Below are 17,996 nucleotides of genomic sequence, written 5' to 3' on the forward strand. Positions count from 1 at the left end.
GGTGATAAATTTTTCAGCAACAGCAATTCTATTGAGTTATAGAGGGGTTGTAAAAGGTTATTCATATTCTCAAAGTCCCAGATTCTTAAATTTTTCATGTAATCATCTTTTATAACCATGACTTCCAAATATACCTTTTGTGAGAGCTTCAGGAGAGAGAGGGACAGCTTCAGATGGCCTCTAAAAGCAATGCAGACGTCTTTTAGATAAGCAAACTATAAGTAGTGACCTACATCCCTGAAAACTTTGACACTCATTCTTGGAAACTTACCCAGTCTTCTTGATGGAACAACAGTTTTCTCATACTCATCCAAAGGAGATGCCTGACTACATTCAGCTTCCTATGTTATTTACTTACTCTTGTAGGTCTAGGTATTGTAGTCCTAACCTCCTGAGTCAGGTTATAAGAAAGAGCCAGAGGTATTGGCATTGTGGAATGAAAATGAAAAAGACTAACCTTTAGGACTCACCTCTTACCCCTACCATCTTCTCTGCCATCTTGGTGAGGACTTTCTTCAATAACAATAGACCTATTTGCATGACACCTTTGAAAAAGATCTCTCTATAGCTTTCTCTGCATTCCTTTGGATATAATGAACTTAATATAGTTAGTTCTAGGTGCCACATTTCTGTATCTGTTTGCCAGCAGTACTAAGCAACTATGATTTCCAAGTCTTTTTTTCTAATGATATGCTTTGAATTGATCTGTGCTGCTTCATTTCTGTTTATTCTGATCTAACTTTTGGTTTATCGGTCATTTTCCTAATATTCCTTATGCTATTATTTTTGTCTTTTTTACTCTTTAGATGTTTCCCATGTCTTTCCAGAGTTCCCAGCTCCTGATCTAGGCAGTGTATTCTTACAGGAGGGGATCACTGTGAACGACATAAAGACCCTACAACTTCTTTACAGAAGACACTGTGAGGTGATTGCATTACTCTCTAAGTGGTCTTGTTTTATTATTTTCGACTTAGTTCTATAAAGTAGTAAGTTTGTGTTTGGGAATTTCATTGCTGAAGTATTCTTATAAATATCATTAGTGGGTAGTTCAATTCAACAAACATTTGTTGAATACTTATTATGTGCAAAGAATTGTGATAAATATTGATGATTCAAAGATAAAAAACAAAAGCCTCTGCCTTCAAGGAGTTTGTAATTACCTTTGAAGTGGTGGAACAAATTTAGTGTGCTTTCTTTTTTCCCCCTTAATAATATTTCTGCCCAATTACATGTAAATTTTTAACATTTAAAAATTTTTTTGAGTTCCAAATTCTCTCCCTCCTACTCTCTCCTCTCCAGTTCCTGAAGCGGTAAGCAATCTGATATATATTTTACATATTAGTCCTTTTGTGGAAGAGAACTTGAACAACAGCATAACAAACAAAATGAGGAAAGTGAAATATAATATATTTTGGTCTGTATTTAGACTCCATCAGTTCTTTTCTGGAAGCAGATGTTATTTTCCATCATGAGTCCTTTGAGATTGTCTTGGATCACTGTTGCCAAGAATAGCCAGTCCTTTCACAGTGATTCATCATACGATATTGCTATTCTTCTGGTTCTTCTCAATGTGCTTTCTATAGCATAAGATATTTATCTCATTAATATTTTATCATAGTAATCAATGCCCTAATAAGCAAAGAAGTATTTATTAAATGACAACTGTGTGCAGTATTACAGTAGTTCTGGGACAGATACAGAATTTAGATAAGATGTGGTTCCTTCTTTCAAGGAACTCACACTCTGTTGGGATTGGGAAGACACCATCAACTCAGATATATGATACATAATAAGTGGATTAGAGAGTTATAAACAAAATTCTGTGTGAGGTCTGAGGGGAAATGTCATTGGCAATAAAGAAGATCAGGGGAGGCTTGCTTGAGCATTCAAAGTTAGTTTTAAAGGATAGGTAAAGTTTCATCAGAAAAAAAAAGGGAAGAGAGGACATTTCAGGAATGAGGAGTAGTGAGCATTGCAAGCATAGGCCAGTGTGGAGTTTAAAGTGTGTGAAGGGGAGCCATGGATTTAGGCAGCATTTATTCCGTGCCTACATAAGAAATATAGGGCCTGATTTTAGCTTATAGAGTTGAATCAAGACCTCCTAGGCCTTTTGATAAGCTCATACCTGGTCTATGAGAGTACATAGACCTGATATGTCCCAGACATTTAGTACTCTCCTTGATAACAGCAAATGACTCATTTCTTTAACACTTTAATGTTTGCAAAATACTTTCTTTACAGAAATCTTTTGAAAAAGATAAATGTAATCTTTGTAACTACTGTAGGGTTTGATGTTAGTCCAATTCATAAAATGCTTTGCTAATAAGGAAGTACAATTTAATGTGATAAGCACTATTTTTAAAAGTAGTCTTTATTCTTAGGCAACTTTGGATGTTGTAATGAATCTTCAGTTTCACTACATTGAGAAGCTGTGGCTGTCATTCTGGAGTTCCAAGCCCCCCTCAGGTGAAGGCTCCACTGCTCTACCTTCCAGGTGAATGACAAACCTTGATCATCTGAATCAGGAGTTGGTGACCTATTCAGACTTTGTTTCCAGGCTGGACTCTGCCCAAATGTCCTCTAGGCCCAGCCTCTGAGAAACATCTGCCCTAGTCAAGTCCAGGGCTGGCTTTGAGGTCTTTCAGCCTCAACCTGTGATTCATAGAAAATGCTTATTAGTTCAGATTCAACCTGCAAGCTGCAGGGACCACTCTAGGTAATCAAATAATGCAAAGTTATAGTGAGGAAGTAAGCATACATTTATTAAGTATTGTTATGTGCTAGGTACTATTGGTAGATGCTTTACAGATATTATCTCATTTGATCCTACATTAGATAGATGGTATTATTATCCCTATTTTACAATTGAGGATATTGAGGCAGAAATAAATTAAATGATTTGCCCAGGATTATACAACTAGTAAATGAGGCCGTAATTTGAATTCAGGTCTTCCTGACTTAGGCCCAGCACTCTTATCTACTGAGCCACTTAACTGCCTAGGAAGAACCTTGGAAGGAACAAATATTAAGTATTCTTTTCTATTTAGTTGCCATAATGTATAAGGAGGGATTCAGGTTGCTGACTCTTGAACTTTTCGACTTGTATTTAAAAAAAAACAAACAAACTAAATTTCAAAGATTTTCATAAAACCAAATTATAAAATGCTAAAAACAATTTGTATATATGCAATTTTCTCATTAGCGAGTTGAGATAAAATATATTCACTAAAAGATGTACAGCTTCCTGCAAAGTACAGGATGAAAAGGCAGCTATTTATAAGCAGGCAAGAAGCATCACTCTAATACTACATCTAAATGGGGGAGTGGGAGGGACCTGGTGACAAAAAAGAAAAATTTAAAAAATACAGCTTTTTTCATATTTCTTGGGCATGTTATTAGTATTTTTCTGTTTATATTGGATGACTTTTTTTTTAAACCCTTAACTTCTGTGTATTGGCTCCTTGGTGGAAGAGTGGTAAAGGTGGACAATGGAGTCAACTGACTTGCCCAGGGTCACACAGCTGGGAAGTGTCTGAGGCCAGATTTGAACCTAGGACCTCCCGTCTCTAGGCCTGGCTCTCAATCCATCGAGCTACCCAGGTGCCCCTATTGGATGACTTTCAATAGGTTTTTATCAGGCAACCTCCCTTTGCATTAATTTGCAAAATGCTGTGGCTTAATATACCTACACTGAATGCAAGTGATGTTGTTTTGCCCATTTCTGTACAGTGAAGAAGAACATGAAGTCACTGTCATCCCAAAGGACAAGCTTATTACACTGTGTAAATATGACCCTATATTAAAGTGGATGAGAAATTGTGATCACATACTGTATCAGGCTCTGGTGGAGATTCTCATCCCTGATGTGCTGAGACCGGTGCCCAGTAAGCAAATTCTGTTCCTTATTCTAGCCTAGCTCTAATCTTTTGATGATAGGATTATGTCTTTGGGTCCTTATGTATATACTAAGTTGTATAGTATAGAATATAACTGTTCTGACAACAATATCTTAATATAGTTAATGCCCAAAATATTTTTCTCTGTAGTCTAGATGGTTTTCCGTATTACCAAACCAAGAAGAGAAAAAGAATGTTATTTCAATGTGAGGCTATTAATTTCTGTGCTGGCAAAGAGAGGTTGTCATCACTGAGAAGCATTTAACTAAAGTCAATCCTTCCAGAGTGTCTTTGTTGGAATATGTTTATAAATGGGCCATGTTGGTACCCAGGTCAGTTTTCATAACCTTCAGTATGAAATCCCAGGCAGATATGTTTGGGTCAAACCTCATGGGAAAGATCATTATTTATTTGCTTCAAGTAGTGCTAGAATGGAATTTTTTTAGAGGTAATATTTCTGCCCCTTACTTCATCTGGACAATCTAAAACAGATGCTTCTTGAACCTCTTCATAAAAATAATTGGTGGCATATTCCACACCCTTCTCTGGTAGCTTCTTTTAATATCTAATCATTCTGTGCTCCAGTACCTCCTGGTAGAATGGAGATGTCCTTGGGTAGTATAAAGCTATGCCAGGAGAACTAAAACTGCTGCTAATATGGAAACATTTCCAGTCATCAAGGAACTATTTCAGTGATGGGAATGATAGAGATTCTTATAGTATTTAAGGGATAGATCAATCATTTGATTCACAAGTATATGCTGAGTACCTACTAAACGCTATACACAATATTAGATGTTATAAAAGAAGGCTTTTTTGTGGAGATTCACTAATTCAACAAGCAAATTAACTGTGTTCAATGCCCTGTGCTAAATATTGGGAAAGGAACTGCTTTATATAAAGCACAATATTAGACATAATCACGTGTTAAATGGTATACTAGTAAAAACAGGATTTAGAAATTTTTCTAATTTATATCTTTCTTGACACAAATGAAATATATTTTCATCTAATTCTGCTCTCTATAGAGAGAAGAAATACCAACTTTCCTGCATTTTACATAATTATTATCTTAGGTTGTTCTTCTGTAGATCAGGTTACTATCTAGATTTCTTAACTATGCTTTGTTATATCATTCTTACTGCTCCTTTCCGGACTTGCTATGGTTTTGCCATATCAGTTTTTTAAAAAAGGTTGTTGAGTTAGCTATTACACAAAGTAAAATATAATGTGCCACTAAAAGAATACAAAGTATTAAGAGAGTTCAGGAGAGAGATATCATTCCTGTCTGGATGAAACAGGGAAAACTTCATGAAAGAGGCAATATTCCTGTTAGGCTTTAAAGCATGAGTAAGATTTTGTTAGTCAGGGATAGGGGATGATTGAATAAAGGTATGAAGAAAGGGAAATTCCAGCTATGTTGAGGAATTATCAGATTGTCCAGTTTGCCAAGAGTGTACTTTATGTGTAAGGATGAAATATGTGATTAAGGATGCTAGGTAGGAGTCTTTACTTTATTTGATAGGAAATGGGGAGCTGTTTAAGGTTTTTGAAGACTTAATGGTACAAATAAACCTGTGGAAGACTGATTGTTCAGTTTGAATTGGAGACAGAAGATACTGGAAATGGGGAGGCCGATTACTGGGTTATATAGGTTAAATGGGTTAAAGCGAGATGTCATCAAGAGGTCCTGGACTAGGGATTTGACACAGAGATGGTGGAAAGTAAGAGAATGGCATGACAAAGATTTACTTGTAATAATTTTTGCATAAGAAAATCTTTCTTCTATTGTTAATATTCTGGTTGTTGTTTCATAGGTACCTTGACACAGGCAATTCGAAATTTTGCAAAGAGCTTGGAAGGCTGGTTGACAAATGCAATGAGTGATTTTCCCCAGCAGATCATTCAGACAAAGGTAATTGATTTAGAAAAAAGACCCAGTAATAGCTAGTTGTTGGTGCTTAAATTATAGTCAGCAAATCTTAATTGAAACACCAAATCTAGTCAAACTGTGTTCTAGAGAGTAAAATCTGAGCAAACAATGACTGAATGAAATACTCTGGATAGACTGCTGAGTAAGAGGTAATGATTAAGTCACAAAACCAGGCATGGCTGTACTCTTTGTTAATATGCTATACTGAATCAGAATTTGAGAATAATGTGAAGAAGGTGGGTCTGTTGTCCTCTAATCTTGGAAAGCATGAATAATTCTTTGCATCAGAGGGCCAGGTTCCTTCTTTTATGTAATTAGAGTAATTATTCTTAGGCTTCATTGATAGAGGCATAATTTGAGAATGAGGGAGGTCTACCCTTGGATAGAGCACATCTGGAGTACTGTGTAGTCTCCCACTTCTTGGCCAGAAAGGAGGTATGTTTCATTGTTCTCTCAGAATTTCATTGGCTTTTTAGTTACTCAGAATTCAACTTCCTTTTAATGATCTTTATACTTATGTTTTTGTAGTCTTTGTATATATATTGTTCTCTTGGTTCTGCTTATTTTGCTCTGCATCAGTTCATTCGAATCTTCCCATGTTTCTCCAGTCAATGGATACAAAGAAAGGCAAAATATAGACCCAGCTCTCAAGGAGCTTATAGTCTAAGAAACTATAATATTATTTGTACGTACAAATAAGAATGTACATACCAGATATATACAGGATAAGTTGGAAATAATCAATAGAAGGAATTAGCATTAAGGGTGATAGGGAAAGGGTCTTGTAGAAAGTGGGATTTTAGCTGGGAGATTACAAACATTTATTAAGCACTTCTATGTGTTGAGTAGTGAGTATATAAATAGGAGCAAAAAGAAAAAATGTACCCTGCTCCCACCAGGAGCTTCTATTTTAAAAAGGAAAACAAAACATAACAGTGGGGTTGGGAGGAGTAAAGATGGATAAGGTATACTGAGATGGAGAAATGATGGCAAGATTTCAAAGTTAGAAGCATAGCTGAGAAGGGAAAGAAGCAGGGTTATTTGGCCTGGCAGAAGGATATTGTAGGGTGAGAAGGACCCAGATATTAAGGGAAGTTCTGAGGTGAGAGAGAAGCTGAGTTTTGGTGCAAAGTTCTTAGAAGCACAGTTGGAAGAGAAATGATGGTTCCCATCTTTTGTCATTGCCGGTTCATATTGGTTAGTCACCAGTAATGAATTTTTTAACAATGGCAGCACATTAAACAAATGAAAAAAATATAAAACTGACTATCAGCACAACTAATTAAACTTATTTAGTAGTGATTTACATTTAATTTTGGTATAATGAATATTATAACTTTAGTTATTCCTTAGGTCTTTATCCGGATTCTTTATCCATTTGCCCATATTCCTTTTTTCTCTCACTTAGATAGTATGTAAATCATTTATTAAGTGCTTATTATGGGCTAGGCTCTATACTCAATTTTGAAAATACACATGCAAGATAAAAAATATAATCCCTACCCTCAAGGAATTTATATTCCAAAGGAAGGAGATAACCCACAAAAGAGAGTTGAAAGCAGAGAGGTCAAGGGAAGGGGGTGAAGGTGGGAAAGATCCTGCAGGCATCTACAGGGAAAGAAGGCTCTTGATGTGGAGGTTGAATAGATTCATGAAATCACAGTGTGTACAGTAGTTCTGTTTTTGTTGTTTTTCCTTTGCATTATTCACTCAAAGTGTTTCCTGATTCATATACTTCATATTTGCCTTAAATGCATTATAATTATGTTGTCAAGTCAACAAGCATTTATTAAGTACCTACCATGAACCAGATCATATGCTAAGAATAAATTAGAGATATTCATTAGAAAGCATTAGTATTAAGGGGAATTAAGAAAGGCTTCTTGCAGAAGATGCAATTTTAGCTTGGACTTAAAGAAAACCAGATAAGCCAGAAGATAAAAATGAGAAAGGAAGAATTCTAGACCTGGGGGAGAGCTAGTAAAAATGCCTGTGGAGTTAGGAAATGGAGAGTCTTACGTGAGGATTGGCAAGGAGACTTGTCACTGGATTACACATCACATTGAGTAAGGGACAGAATAATGTGTAAAAAGACTGGAAGGGTGTGTGTGTGTGGGGGGGGGCATCAAGTTATGCATGTTGAGAATAGAAGTGTAGCCAGTACAGCAGTTTTGATGGTTTGTGGAAAAACTGAGGTGAGGAAGGGTTTGGAGGTTTTGATGAGGCCAAAGAACAGTTTGGGGGATTACAAGGATAAATGGAATGATAACAGATCTTGGAGTTTATAGAGCACTTAGCGTGGTGCTTAGCATATAGTAGTCATTAATATAAGAAGTCCATATGTATTGCTGATGCATTGTCCTCTGTTTCACAGGTTGGAGTAGTGAGTGCCTTTGCGCAGACTCTGCGGAGATACACATCCCTGAACCACCTCGCTCAGGCAGCCCGCGCAGTGCTCCAAAACACTTCCCAGATAAACCAGATGCTCAGTGACCTAAATCGAGTGGACTTCGCCAATGTACAGGTGACTTCCTACTGATTTTCCTTCCAACATGTGTAGTACTGAATTAATGATATTTTATTGTTTATTACTTAAAATCTAAAAGTTCCTGGAGTCTATGGAGGAATCATTGGCAAAGGAAACAAGGAAGGGAGATTAGAGGTTAAGAGTAACTTGGAACATTTAGCAACCATTGACTACCTCATATCACATTCATCAGTAGTTCTACATTCTGTATGCTATGGTGAAGTCTGGGAATATGCCCTCAGAATAATAGGTCCTGGCTATGGAGTAGATTAGAGCACTGGATTGAATTTAATGAGATGGAGTCTTATATTGGGGTTCAGAAAGTTAATTTTACAAGTACAAGATGGGGGAACTTTAGTTAAACAGTTCATCTGAAAAAGGGACTACAAGTTTAAATAGACCACATGTTTCAGAAGAGTTAACAATTTTATTCTACAGCCAAAAAATGTAACAGTGGCCTACATTAAGAAAGGAATCGATTCTAGGAAAAATTAAGTGATTTTCCCCTCATTATTCTGCCTTCATCAGGCTTCATCTGGAATCCTCTGCTCATTTCTAGGTACTAGAGTTTAAGGCATCCATTGATAAGCTAGAGAGTTGGTAGAAGACTTTGAGTCCATGCTGTATTAAAGAGCTGGGAGTATTTAGCTGAGGGTGCAGTGTGTACATGAGAGCTGCTTTCAGGTGCTTGAAGGTCTTTTGTTTGGGCCCAGGGAGCAGAGCCAGTGCCAAGGGCAGTAGTTGGAGGTTGCAAAGAAGCAAATTTAGGCTCAGAGTCAGGAAGCTGGCTGCAGGTGAGAGCTGCTTCACAGGCATGTATTCTTCATGCAATTAAAGCTTCCAAGATATCCATCCTATATTCTCCCTTCTAGGTGCTTTCTCCCATTGCCTTTTTTAGGGCTTGCCTGATGAATTCCCCAATTTTTTCATTGTGTCTCACTCTTAAAACAGTGTTAATTTTTGCAGGTATCCTCCACTCCGTCCTTAGTCCTCCACTGATCTATGCCCATCCTTTTACCTTTTTTTCTACATTTGCCTCCAAACCTCCATTTGTGCATATTCTCTCACTCCTCTAGATGCCATTTGTCCCCAGAGTGCCCAGTATAAGACAAAGATATTTTAAGGACAATCCTTTAGGCCTCTTCCAGAGTAAGGTTGCCACCTTCCTTCCAGACTATTTTTTCTTTACCCATGAGGGCATTCATCAGTGGATCCCCCTTCTACCCTCAAACAGAGGACCTTCTTCCTTCAGCCCTTTTCAGACTTTCTCCTCTCCTCCCCACATACCCCCCGTGGGCTTTTTTCTTTCTGAGACCACAGATGCCACTGTTCTCTTGTTGCCAGCCTCTCTGTTCCCCTGGTCCCCTCCCTCCCTCTCCTTCCCGTGTTGAAATGTAGCCCTAAGAATTAATGCCCTCCTCTGCCTCTTCACTGTTATCTGTACCAGATTTCTGCCTTTCTTCTTCTCCTTGTATACATTTAGAAGAAAGGCTTTTCACTGGTCTCTCCATTATCTGGCTTTGCTGCCCTTGCCGGCTACATTTGTTCACTCTTCCTGCATTTCTGTTATTTGGGGTGTTTGAGAAGCAAATAATCTCTTTACTTAGGTTTTCTTTCTAAAAATATTTCATATATTTTTTCATCTTATACGGTTAAGCTCAGATTTCCAGGATAGGTCATCCTAGGTTGTGTTGTAAGCCCTAAAAAAGCTCTTTGGAACATTATTATATTTCCTCCTATATTTTCTAGTGGGTGCAGAATAGTCTTGCATTGTTCAAATATCCTTTCCTTTGTATTTGAAAGTTTTTCTCCTGATTACTTACAGAAGTTGTTTCTGAACTGAACTGTTAAATTTAACCACTGTGTGTACTGGCATTTTGCAGCCTTAGGTTTGTTTTTTTTTGTTTGTTTGTTTGTTTATTTTTCCCTGAAAGCAGTCTTGGAATTTCATTTTCTATGTTCATAAGTTCTGGGCAGTTTTCTTCTTTTCATTTTCTTCATTATTGTGCTAAGGTTTTTTCCCTGTCATTCTTTTTTCTTGGGAGATCTGTTATCCTTCAGTCATCTCCATGTATATTTTACTTAATCAGTGTATTTTCTTTAAAAAATTTTTTTGTTTCTTTTCTAGATTGTCCTTCAATTTTGTGTATTTGAATTACCAGTCTATTTTTTTCTTTTGTTTCTTTGGTGAAGCTTTGCCATTGCAGGTTCAAGTTTTTCTAATATGCTTTCTAAAGAAATTTCTAATACTTTTGCTTTTTAGGACATAAATTCTGCTGTCATATTTCTCATTTCTCTTTTGATCTATTCAGGAATGGAATGTTGGTGGTTCTATGTTCACAAATTCCACAGGGTCTTCTATCTCATCAAATGTATTGTTTTCCTTTATTTTTAATATTTTATTCATAATGCCAGAACTCATTTGTTAGATGTGGAGGATATAACTGCCTTCTGTTGTGTATTTGTTTGTGTTCAAGGTCTTTAAGTTTTCTTCCTGAAATCTTTCATCTTTTTGATACTCTCTCCTTGCCTTATTTGTCTTATCATTCACTTTCTCACTCTCTCCTTTTATTATGGTTTCCTTAGGTACTGGATCTTAAATTATCTTGGTTTCCTCCCATACTGGAGAATTCACAGTTTACCAGCTTAGGTCACTGTCCAGTGGACTTTCTGTGATTAAAACTGGATCATTGCATTGCTGCTAGTAGAGAAGGCCATTATAATCGATTGTATCACAGTGTATCCATCTCTGTGTATAAAGTTCTCCTGGTTCTCCTTTTGCTTTGGATCAATTCCTAGAGGTTGTTCCAATTTACATGGAATTCCTCCAGTTCCTTATTCCATTCAGCACAATAATATTCCATCACCATCAGATACCACAATTTGTTTAGCCATTCCATCCCCTCATTTTCCAGTTTTTTTGCCACCACAAAAAGTGAGGCCATAAATGTTTTTGTGCAAGCTTTTTCCCTTATTATCTCTTTGGGATACAAACCCAGCATTGGTATGGCTGGATCAAAGGGCAGATAGTCTTTTAAAGTCCTTTGTTCAAAACTAAAGTCATAGTTCCAAATTGCCCTCCAGAATGTTTGGATCAATTCACAACTCTACGAGCAATGCATTAGTGTCCCAATTTGCCATATCCCCTCCAACATTTATCACTTTCCTTTGCTGTCATATTGGCCAGTCTACTAGGTGTGAGGTGTTACCTCAGAGTTGTATTAATTTGCATTTCCCTAATCAGGAGGTATTTAGAACACTTTTTCATGTACTTATTGATCATTTTGATTTCTTCATGTGAAAACTGCCAATTCATGTCCCTTGAGCATTTTCATTGGGGAATGCAACTCCTTCAGTTCTATTAATTCCTTTCTTTTTAAAAAATCCTTGGGGGCAGCTGGGTAGCTCAGTGGAGTGAGAGTCAGGCCTAGAGACAGGAGGTCCTAGGTTCAAACCCAGCCTCAGCCACTTCCCAGCTGTGTGACCCTGGGCAAGTCACTTGACCCCCATTGCCCACCCTTACCAATCTTCCACCTATGAGACAATACACCGAAGTACAAGGGTTTAATAAAAAAAAAAAAATCCTTACCTTCTGTCTTAGAATTGATACTATCAGTTCCAAGGCAAAAGAGCAGTAAGAGCTAGGCAATTAGGGTTAAGTGACTTGCCCAGGGTCACACAGCTAAACTATCCGAGACCAGATTTGAACCAGAACTTGGCTCCTGTCTCCCAGGCCTGGCTCTTTTTCCACTGAGGCACCTAGCTGTCCCTCAATTCCTTTCTGATCTCTCAAATAATTCTCTCTTCTTTGATCTTTCTCATATTTTCCTAGGACATTTTATCTGCCTTTTATCCTTGCCTATCACTCCTTTAGTATTATACCTTTCCTTGAACATGTCGTATTGTCATCCTGCTTCTCTCCTAAATGGGATGTAAACTCAGAGAGCAAGGGTTGCGCCATTTAAAAATTATATTCCTAATGCTAGCATAGTGTATTACAAATGATAAAACATTTGAATATTTGTTGAATTTTGAATTTTTGAGAAAAGCTCTATACTGTATATCAAATTTTATGCCACTATTATAAAAAGTATTTAGAGATAGAAATGAACAAATTATCAGATTGTCACATTCACAGTTTCATATAACTTAGAGCTGAAAAAAACATTTGAGCTATCTGTTCCAGCTTTGCCACTGAAGTCCTTCTTTGCCAATTTCCTTTTGTGCTCACTCCCAGGAACAAGCCTCCTGGGTGTGCCAGTGTGAAGAGAGTGTGGTACAGAAGCTGGAGCAGGATTTCAAGCTGACTTTGCAACAGCAGAGCTCACTGGATCAATGGGCCACTTGGCTTGATAATGTTGTCACCCAGGTTCTGAAACACCATGCTGGCAGCCCCAGTTTCCCCAAGGCAGCAAGACAGTTCCTGCTTAAATGGTCCTTTTACAGGTAAGTCCCAGACATTGCCTTAGAGTTATACAAACTGTCCTCAGTTTCTAGAACATTTTTGATGTCTGTACCAGTGGGTATATGCTAGGGGGTAAGAGCAGCTCTGAATTAAAGGGACGGCTAAGTGACTGAAGTAGGTATCTTATGCTAGTCATGTCATGCCTCTAGCCAGTGCTTCTAATTGCTGACCCAGCTCTAGGGCTTCCCAAGCTATTCTGGGCAATCCTACAAAGCCTTTTCTAGAATGAAAGTACATTGAACTTCTTGAAAGTAAAGGACTATGCTTCCTTCATCTTTGTATCCCCTGATATGGCTAGCATAAAATTATATATGTAACAGATACATCACTATTTGTCAAATTAGTGATTTGTCCAGGATAGAATTAATCTGGGAAGGCCTCCTGTGGAAGGAAGAGTTTGTAACTGCATTGGCCTAGACTTGGGCTGGTGAAGAGAAGCAGAGAAGAGAATTGTGGACAGGTTTGGTGGGAACAACATTTCTCTGTCTTTAGCCTAATATGGTATTGTCACTATAATGAAAAAAAAAAAGCCAAAAGGCTGAAAAGTAGAATATAGAGTACTAAAAGATTTTTAGGATTTTTAAGTGAACAAAACCAACAGTTCCTTTCTCTAAACACACAGCTTAATGATTTTAGAGTATTCATGTCCTAGCTATGGCTTCTTCTCTACAATTGTGCATTTTTGTAGCTAAATTTACACATGGAAGAGAAAATAGTTAGTTTGAGAAATTAAATGTTGCTGTACTGCTATGAGGGGGCGGAGGACTCACATTTGCATGGTTCCTTCCCAGTTTATTAACTGCATGATTTCCTGGGCTGTTTCCTTTCTTCCTTATGAGGCTTTCATATTGTTGAAGATTTTTAAATTTGCTTTTCCTTAATTGCCAGACTGTAAAGAGGTGATAACAATTAAGTGATGGTTTCAGAGCAGCATCAGTTTCCTTAATTCCTTGGCTCCTAGGAGATTTTCAAATACACACTTATCTTAACTCCAGATCATTTTTTTTCCTTTTCTGCACAAAAGCACTTGCCTTTGACAACATCTATATATTTTATACTTCCCCAGAAAATGGGATGAGTAAATCCAGCTGGTTGTCCCCTCTTCTTACTGGATAACCTAGCTTTCTCCATAACTTACTGATAGTCATCCCAAACAATAATTGACTTCATGTGTCTATGCTTCTTTTCACTTTTTGTTCTTTTTGTATTATAATATTTATTAACTAGGTTTTTATTTGGAGGTATCTTGAGCATTCAGATATGGCACTGTGATTATTGCATTTGATTTCATTATGTCTGAGGGCGAAATTCTTTGGTAATGTGCCTAGTATGTATCACTAAGTATATATCACGTCCTCATTTTAAGTTTGGGAATAGATTCCCATGCAAAAAAAAATGTCTAGCTTCACAATGCTTAATATTATCAAGTTGAAGGACTTGCATGACAATATAGTATGGTCAAGTATATTGAAATAATGAGATTAGTAAAGGAAGTATTCCATGGTAAAAACCCTGAGAGCAGGAAATGTCTTTTTCTATATTTCTCCAGCGCTTAGCACAGTGGCCTTTGCACAGAGTAGGTGTTCAATAATATTTATTGAATTAATTTTTTAAAAATTTAACCACCAAAAAAGACTATTTCAGTCTATATGGCAGAACACAAAAATGAGATTGTTTATAAAACTGAATATCCAGTTCATATTCCTTGGTTGGGGTATGTGCATGCAGGTGCATATGCATATGCATATGTGTGTGTAGACAGATTGATAGATTTAATATTTTAAGTATCATATATCTATATTTGAAATAACATTACTTTCAATACTACATCCTTTGTCAGAACTTCCTTCTGTTTTTTCATATTTCTTACATTTAAATTTCAATGACTCTCTTTTTTCTAACATTCTTTTCCTACCTACCAGACACTTCTAACATAACCCCTCCCACAACTGAAAAACTGAGGGGGAAAAAACCTTCTAACAAATAAGTAGTTCTCCCATCAGAAATGTTTGAGTCTTTTAAGTCTTTTTTCTATTAATACATCCCCCCCACCCCATAGAATTATACTCAGCTTTGCAGGGTAAATTATTTTGGTTGTAAGTTTTTTGTAATATCATTCTAAAATCTTGTTCATAGTAGAAGCTGCCAAGTCTTATATAATCCTAATTCTGGTTCATTCTCTTGGTTCTCGAATGCTTCTTTCTGGATGCTTGCAGTATATTTTTTTCTCTGATGTGGGAGTTCTGGATTTTGGCTATGATGTTTATTCCTGGGATTTTTCCTTTTGGAGTTTCTTTCAGGAAGTGCTTGGTAGATTCTTTCTGTCTTCACTTAGCCCTGTGACTAACAGATCTGGGCAGTTGTCAGTTATGATTATTTGAAATATAGTCTCCAGGCTTTTTTTTTTAAATCATGGTTTTCAGGAAGTCTGAGGAGTCTTAAATTCTCTCTCTTTGACCTGTTATCTAAGCTAGTTGTTTTTGAGAGCAGATACTTTACATTTTCTCCTATTTTTTCAGTCTTTTGATTCTGTTCTCCTATTTCTTGCTTTATCATGGAGTTACTCATTTGTTTGCCCTCTTAGAGTATTCAGGGAGGCTGTTTCTTCAGTAAGGATTACCTCTTTTTCTTCTAAGCTACTTATCAATTCTTTCCTTGAGAAATTTTATTTCATTTTTTTATTTCTTCCTTTATTTCTTTCAGGCATTCATGTAGTCCTAATGGGAGTTTTTTCTCCCTTGCTTGAAGTTGTTAACTTTATTTGGGGGATCCTTGCTTGAAGTTGTTAACTTTATTTGGGGGGATCTGGGGAGAATCTCTAGATTTGCAATGATTTTTTTAAACCCAAACTTTCCATCTTAGAAATAGTACTGTGTATGGGTTTCAAGGCAGAAGAGCAGTAAGAGCTAGGCAGTGTGGGTTAAGTGATTTGCCCAAGGTCACACAGTTAGGAAGTATCTAAGGCCAAATTTGAACTCAGGACCTTCCATCTTTAGGCCTAATTCTCAATCTACTGAGCCACCCACCCCTGCAATGATTTTTTTTTAACATTTATTAATATTCATTTTTAACATGGTTACATGATTCATGCTCCCCTTTCCCCTTCAACCCCCCCCGCACTCCCCCCCGCCCTTGGCCGATGCGCGTTTCCACTAGTTTTGTCATGTGTCCTTGAACAAGACCAATTTCCAAATTGTTGGTAGTTGCATTGGTGTGGTAGTCCTGCAATGATTTTTGATACTGTTCAGTATCTCTGATTTACTTATCTCTGAGCCAGCTTTAAGCCCTAAACTAGGGCTTTGTGCATTCTTCCTCTATGCATTTTTGGATGAGGTAGTTGGCCCTATTTGATCTTGCCTATTCCTAACTAGGTTCTTTTGCTGACCTCCTCCTCCAGGATTTTATTGTTCAGTCATTTCAGTTGCTCCCAACTCTTTGTGATCCCATTTAGGGTTTTCTTTTCTTTTTTAATATTAAAAAAATTTTTTCCATGGTACATGATTCATGTTGTCTCCCTCCTCTTTCCTCTTTCTCCTCCCAGAGTTAACAAGCAATTTCATTGGGTTATACGTATATTATCACTCAAAACCCATTTCCATATTATTCATTTTTGTGATAGAGTAATCATTTAAAATGGGTTTTCTTGGTAAAGATAACTAGAGTGATTTGCCATTTCTTTCTCCAGCTCATTTTATAGATGAGGAAACTGAGACAAACAGGGTTAAGTGACTTGCCCAGGTCACAGTAAGGATCTCAGGCTGGATTTGAACTCAGGAAGAAGAATCTTCCTGACACCAGACCCACTACTTCATATACTGTGCCTCCTTGGATCTTTGAGGTTCTGAACATTGGTCTTTCCAGTGGTATGATTGTGGATTTATAATCCACAGGATTGTGCATGGCTAGTGCTTTCTTGGAGGAACTGTTTCCTTTTAGTGCCAAAGATCAGAGAGTCCTACAGGCTACATGTGTCTCTGGCTCTTCTTTGGTTTTGTTGGGAGACTGTGTTCTTATTTGCCCAAGCTGGTACTGGCTATGCTAGAAGTCCCTTTTCCTATTGCCTGTGAGGCTTTTAGCTGACCTGCTGTATAGCTTGGGGTAGAAGGAGGTGGAAGGAGTTACTTATTGTAGTCTCTTCTTGGATTTATTGATCATTCACTCTGGTGAGATTTTCAGGTTTTTGGTGGGAGTAAGTATGGCACTGTTATTCTGACCAAAAGTTTATTGACTTAAGTTTGATTAATTTAATGAGTATAGGAGCCTGGCATTGGGGTTTTTTTTTTTTGGGTTTTACTCTGATCAATGAGCCAGTATGAGTTAATCTTTCTTCATTAAAAAGAGCTTAGTTCAAACCCGACCTCAGCCACTTCCCAGCTGTGTGACCCTGGGCAAGTCACTTGACCCCCATTGCCCACCCTTACCACTCTTCCACCTATGAGACAATAAACCGAAGTACAAGGGTTTAAAAAAAAATTAAAAAAAAAAGAGCTTAAAAACCATTTTTTGCATTTTGCCCACTGACTCTAGAGAGGATAAAAGTATTTCATGCTGAAAGAGTGAATGAAAAGAACGAAGTGCGGAGCACTGTACGATACTGACAATAGAGACCAAAATGAGACAGTCCCTGGCCTCAAGAAACTCCTGTTGTACTGTACTGCTCATGTGCATGTTACCATTACCTCTGGGCTCTGGCTGTGCAGGCAACAAATGACTTGTTTGGTGGGGGTAGCTGGTTGCACATCTATTTTAGAGCCCAATCAGGAGACAGATCTTAAGGGTCACGAGAGCATTTGGGGAGGTTTAGATCATAGGCAACAATTTGTAATGTTTGGTGAAAAAATCCTAGTAATTACAAATGCTCTAGAGAAATGTGCTTTAATGTTTTCCAGAACATTTAAAAATAGCTTTTGTTTTCAAAACTTTTCTAGCTCCATGGTGATTCGTGATCTCACCTTGCGCAGTGCTGCCAGTTTTGGTTCCTTTCACCTGATACGCCTTCTGTATGATGAATACATGTTTTATCTGGTTGAGCATCGAGTCGCTGAGGCAACAGGGGAGACACCAATTGCTGTAATGGGAGAGGTGCGAGCTCTTTCCATCAAGGTGCTAATAACCTTGGACATTAATAGAAAGGACTAGTGGGCCATTATTGCTATTCCTGTGATTACTGCTGGA

At 37.5% G+C, this 17,996-nt stretch overlaps 1 protein-coding gene across 2 annotated transcripts in view; it reads left to right on the forward strand.

Moving 5' to 3' along the window:
- RFX2 (regulatory factor X2) overlaps window positions 1-17,996 on the forward strand; it is an 83,229-nt gene that overhangs the window by 60,318 nt on the left and 4,915 nt on the right. The window contains exons 8-14 of one of the 2 annotated variants that reach the window (XM_044670740.1): window positions 807-925; window positions 2,382-2,494; window positions 3,730-3,884; window positions 5,714-5,811; window positions 8,204-8,353; window positions 12,594-12,802; window positions 17,750-17,924. In XM_044670740.1, the coding sequence (XP_044526675.1) occupies window positions 807-925; window positions 2,382-2,494; window positions 3,730-3,884; window positions 5,714-5,811; window positions 8,204-8,353; window positions 12,594-12,802; window positions 17,750-17,924 (1,019 nt within the window). The remainder of the gene's footprint in view (window positions 1-806; window positions 926-2,381; window positions 2,495-3,729; window positions 3,885-5,713; window positions 5,812-8,203; window positions 8,354-12,593; window positions 12,803-17,749; window positions 17,925-17,996) is intronic. The other variant, XM_044670748.1, reaches the window with a different exon arrangement.

This window comes from Gracilinanus agilis, chromosome 1 (assembly GCF_016433145.1).
Source record: "Gracilinanus agilis isolate LMUSP501 chromosome 1, AgileGrace, whole genome shotgun sequence".
Lineage (NCBI taxonomy): Eukaryota > Metazoa > Chordata > Mammalia > Didelphimorphia > Didelphidae > Gracilinanus > Gracilinanus agilis.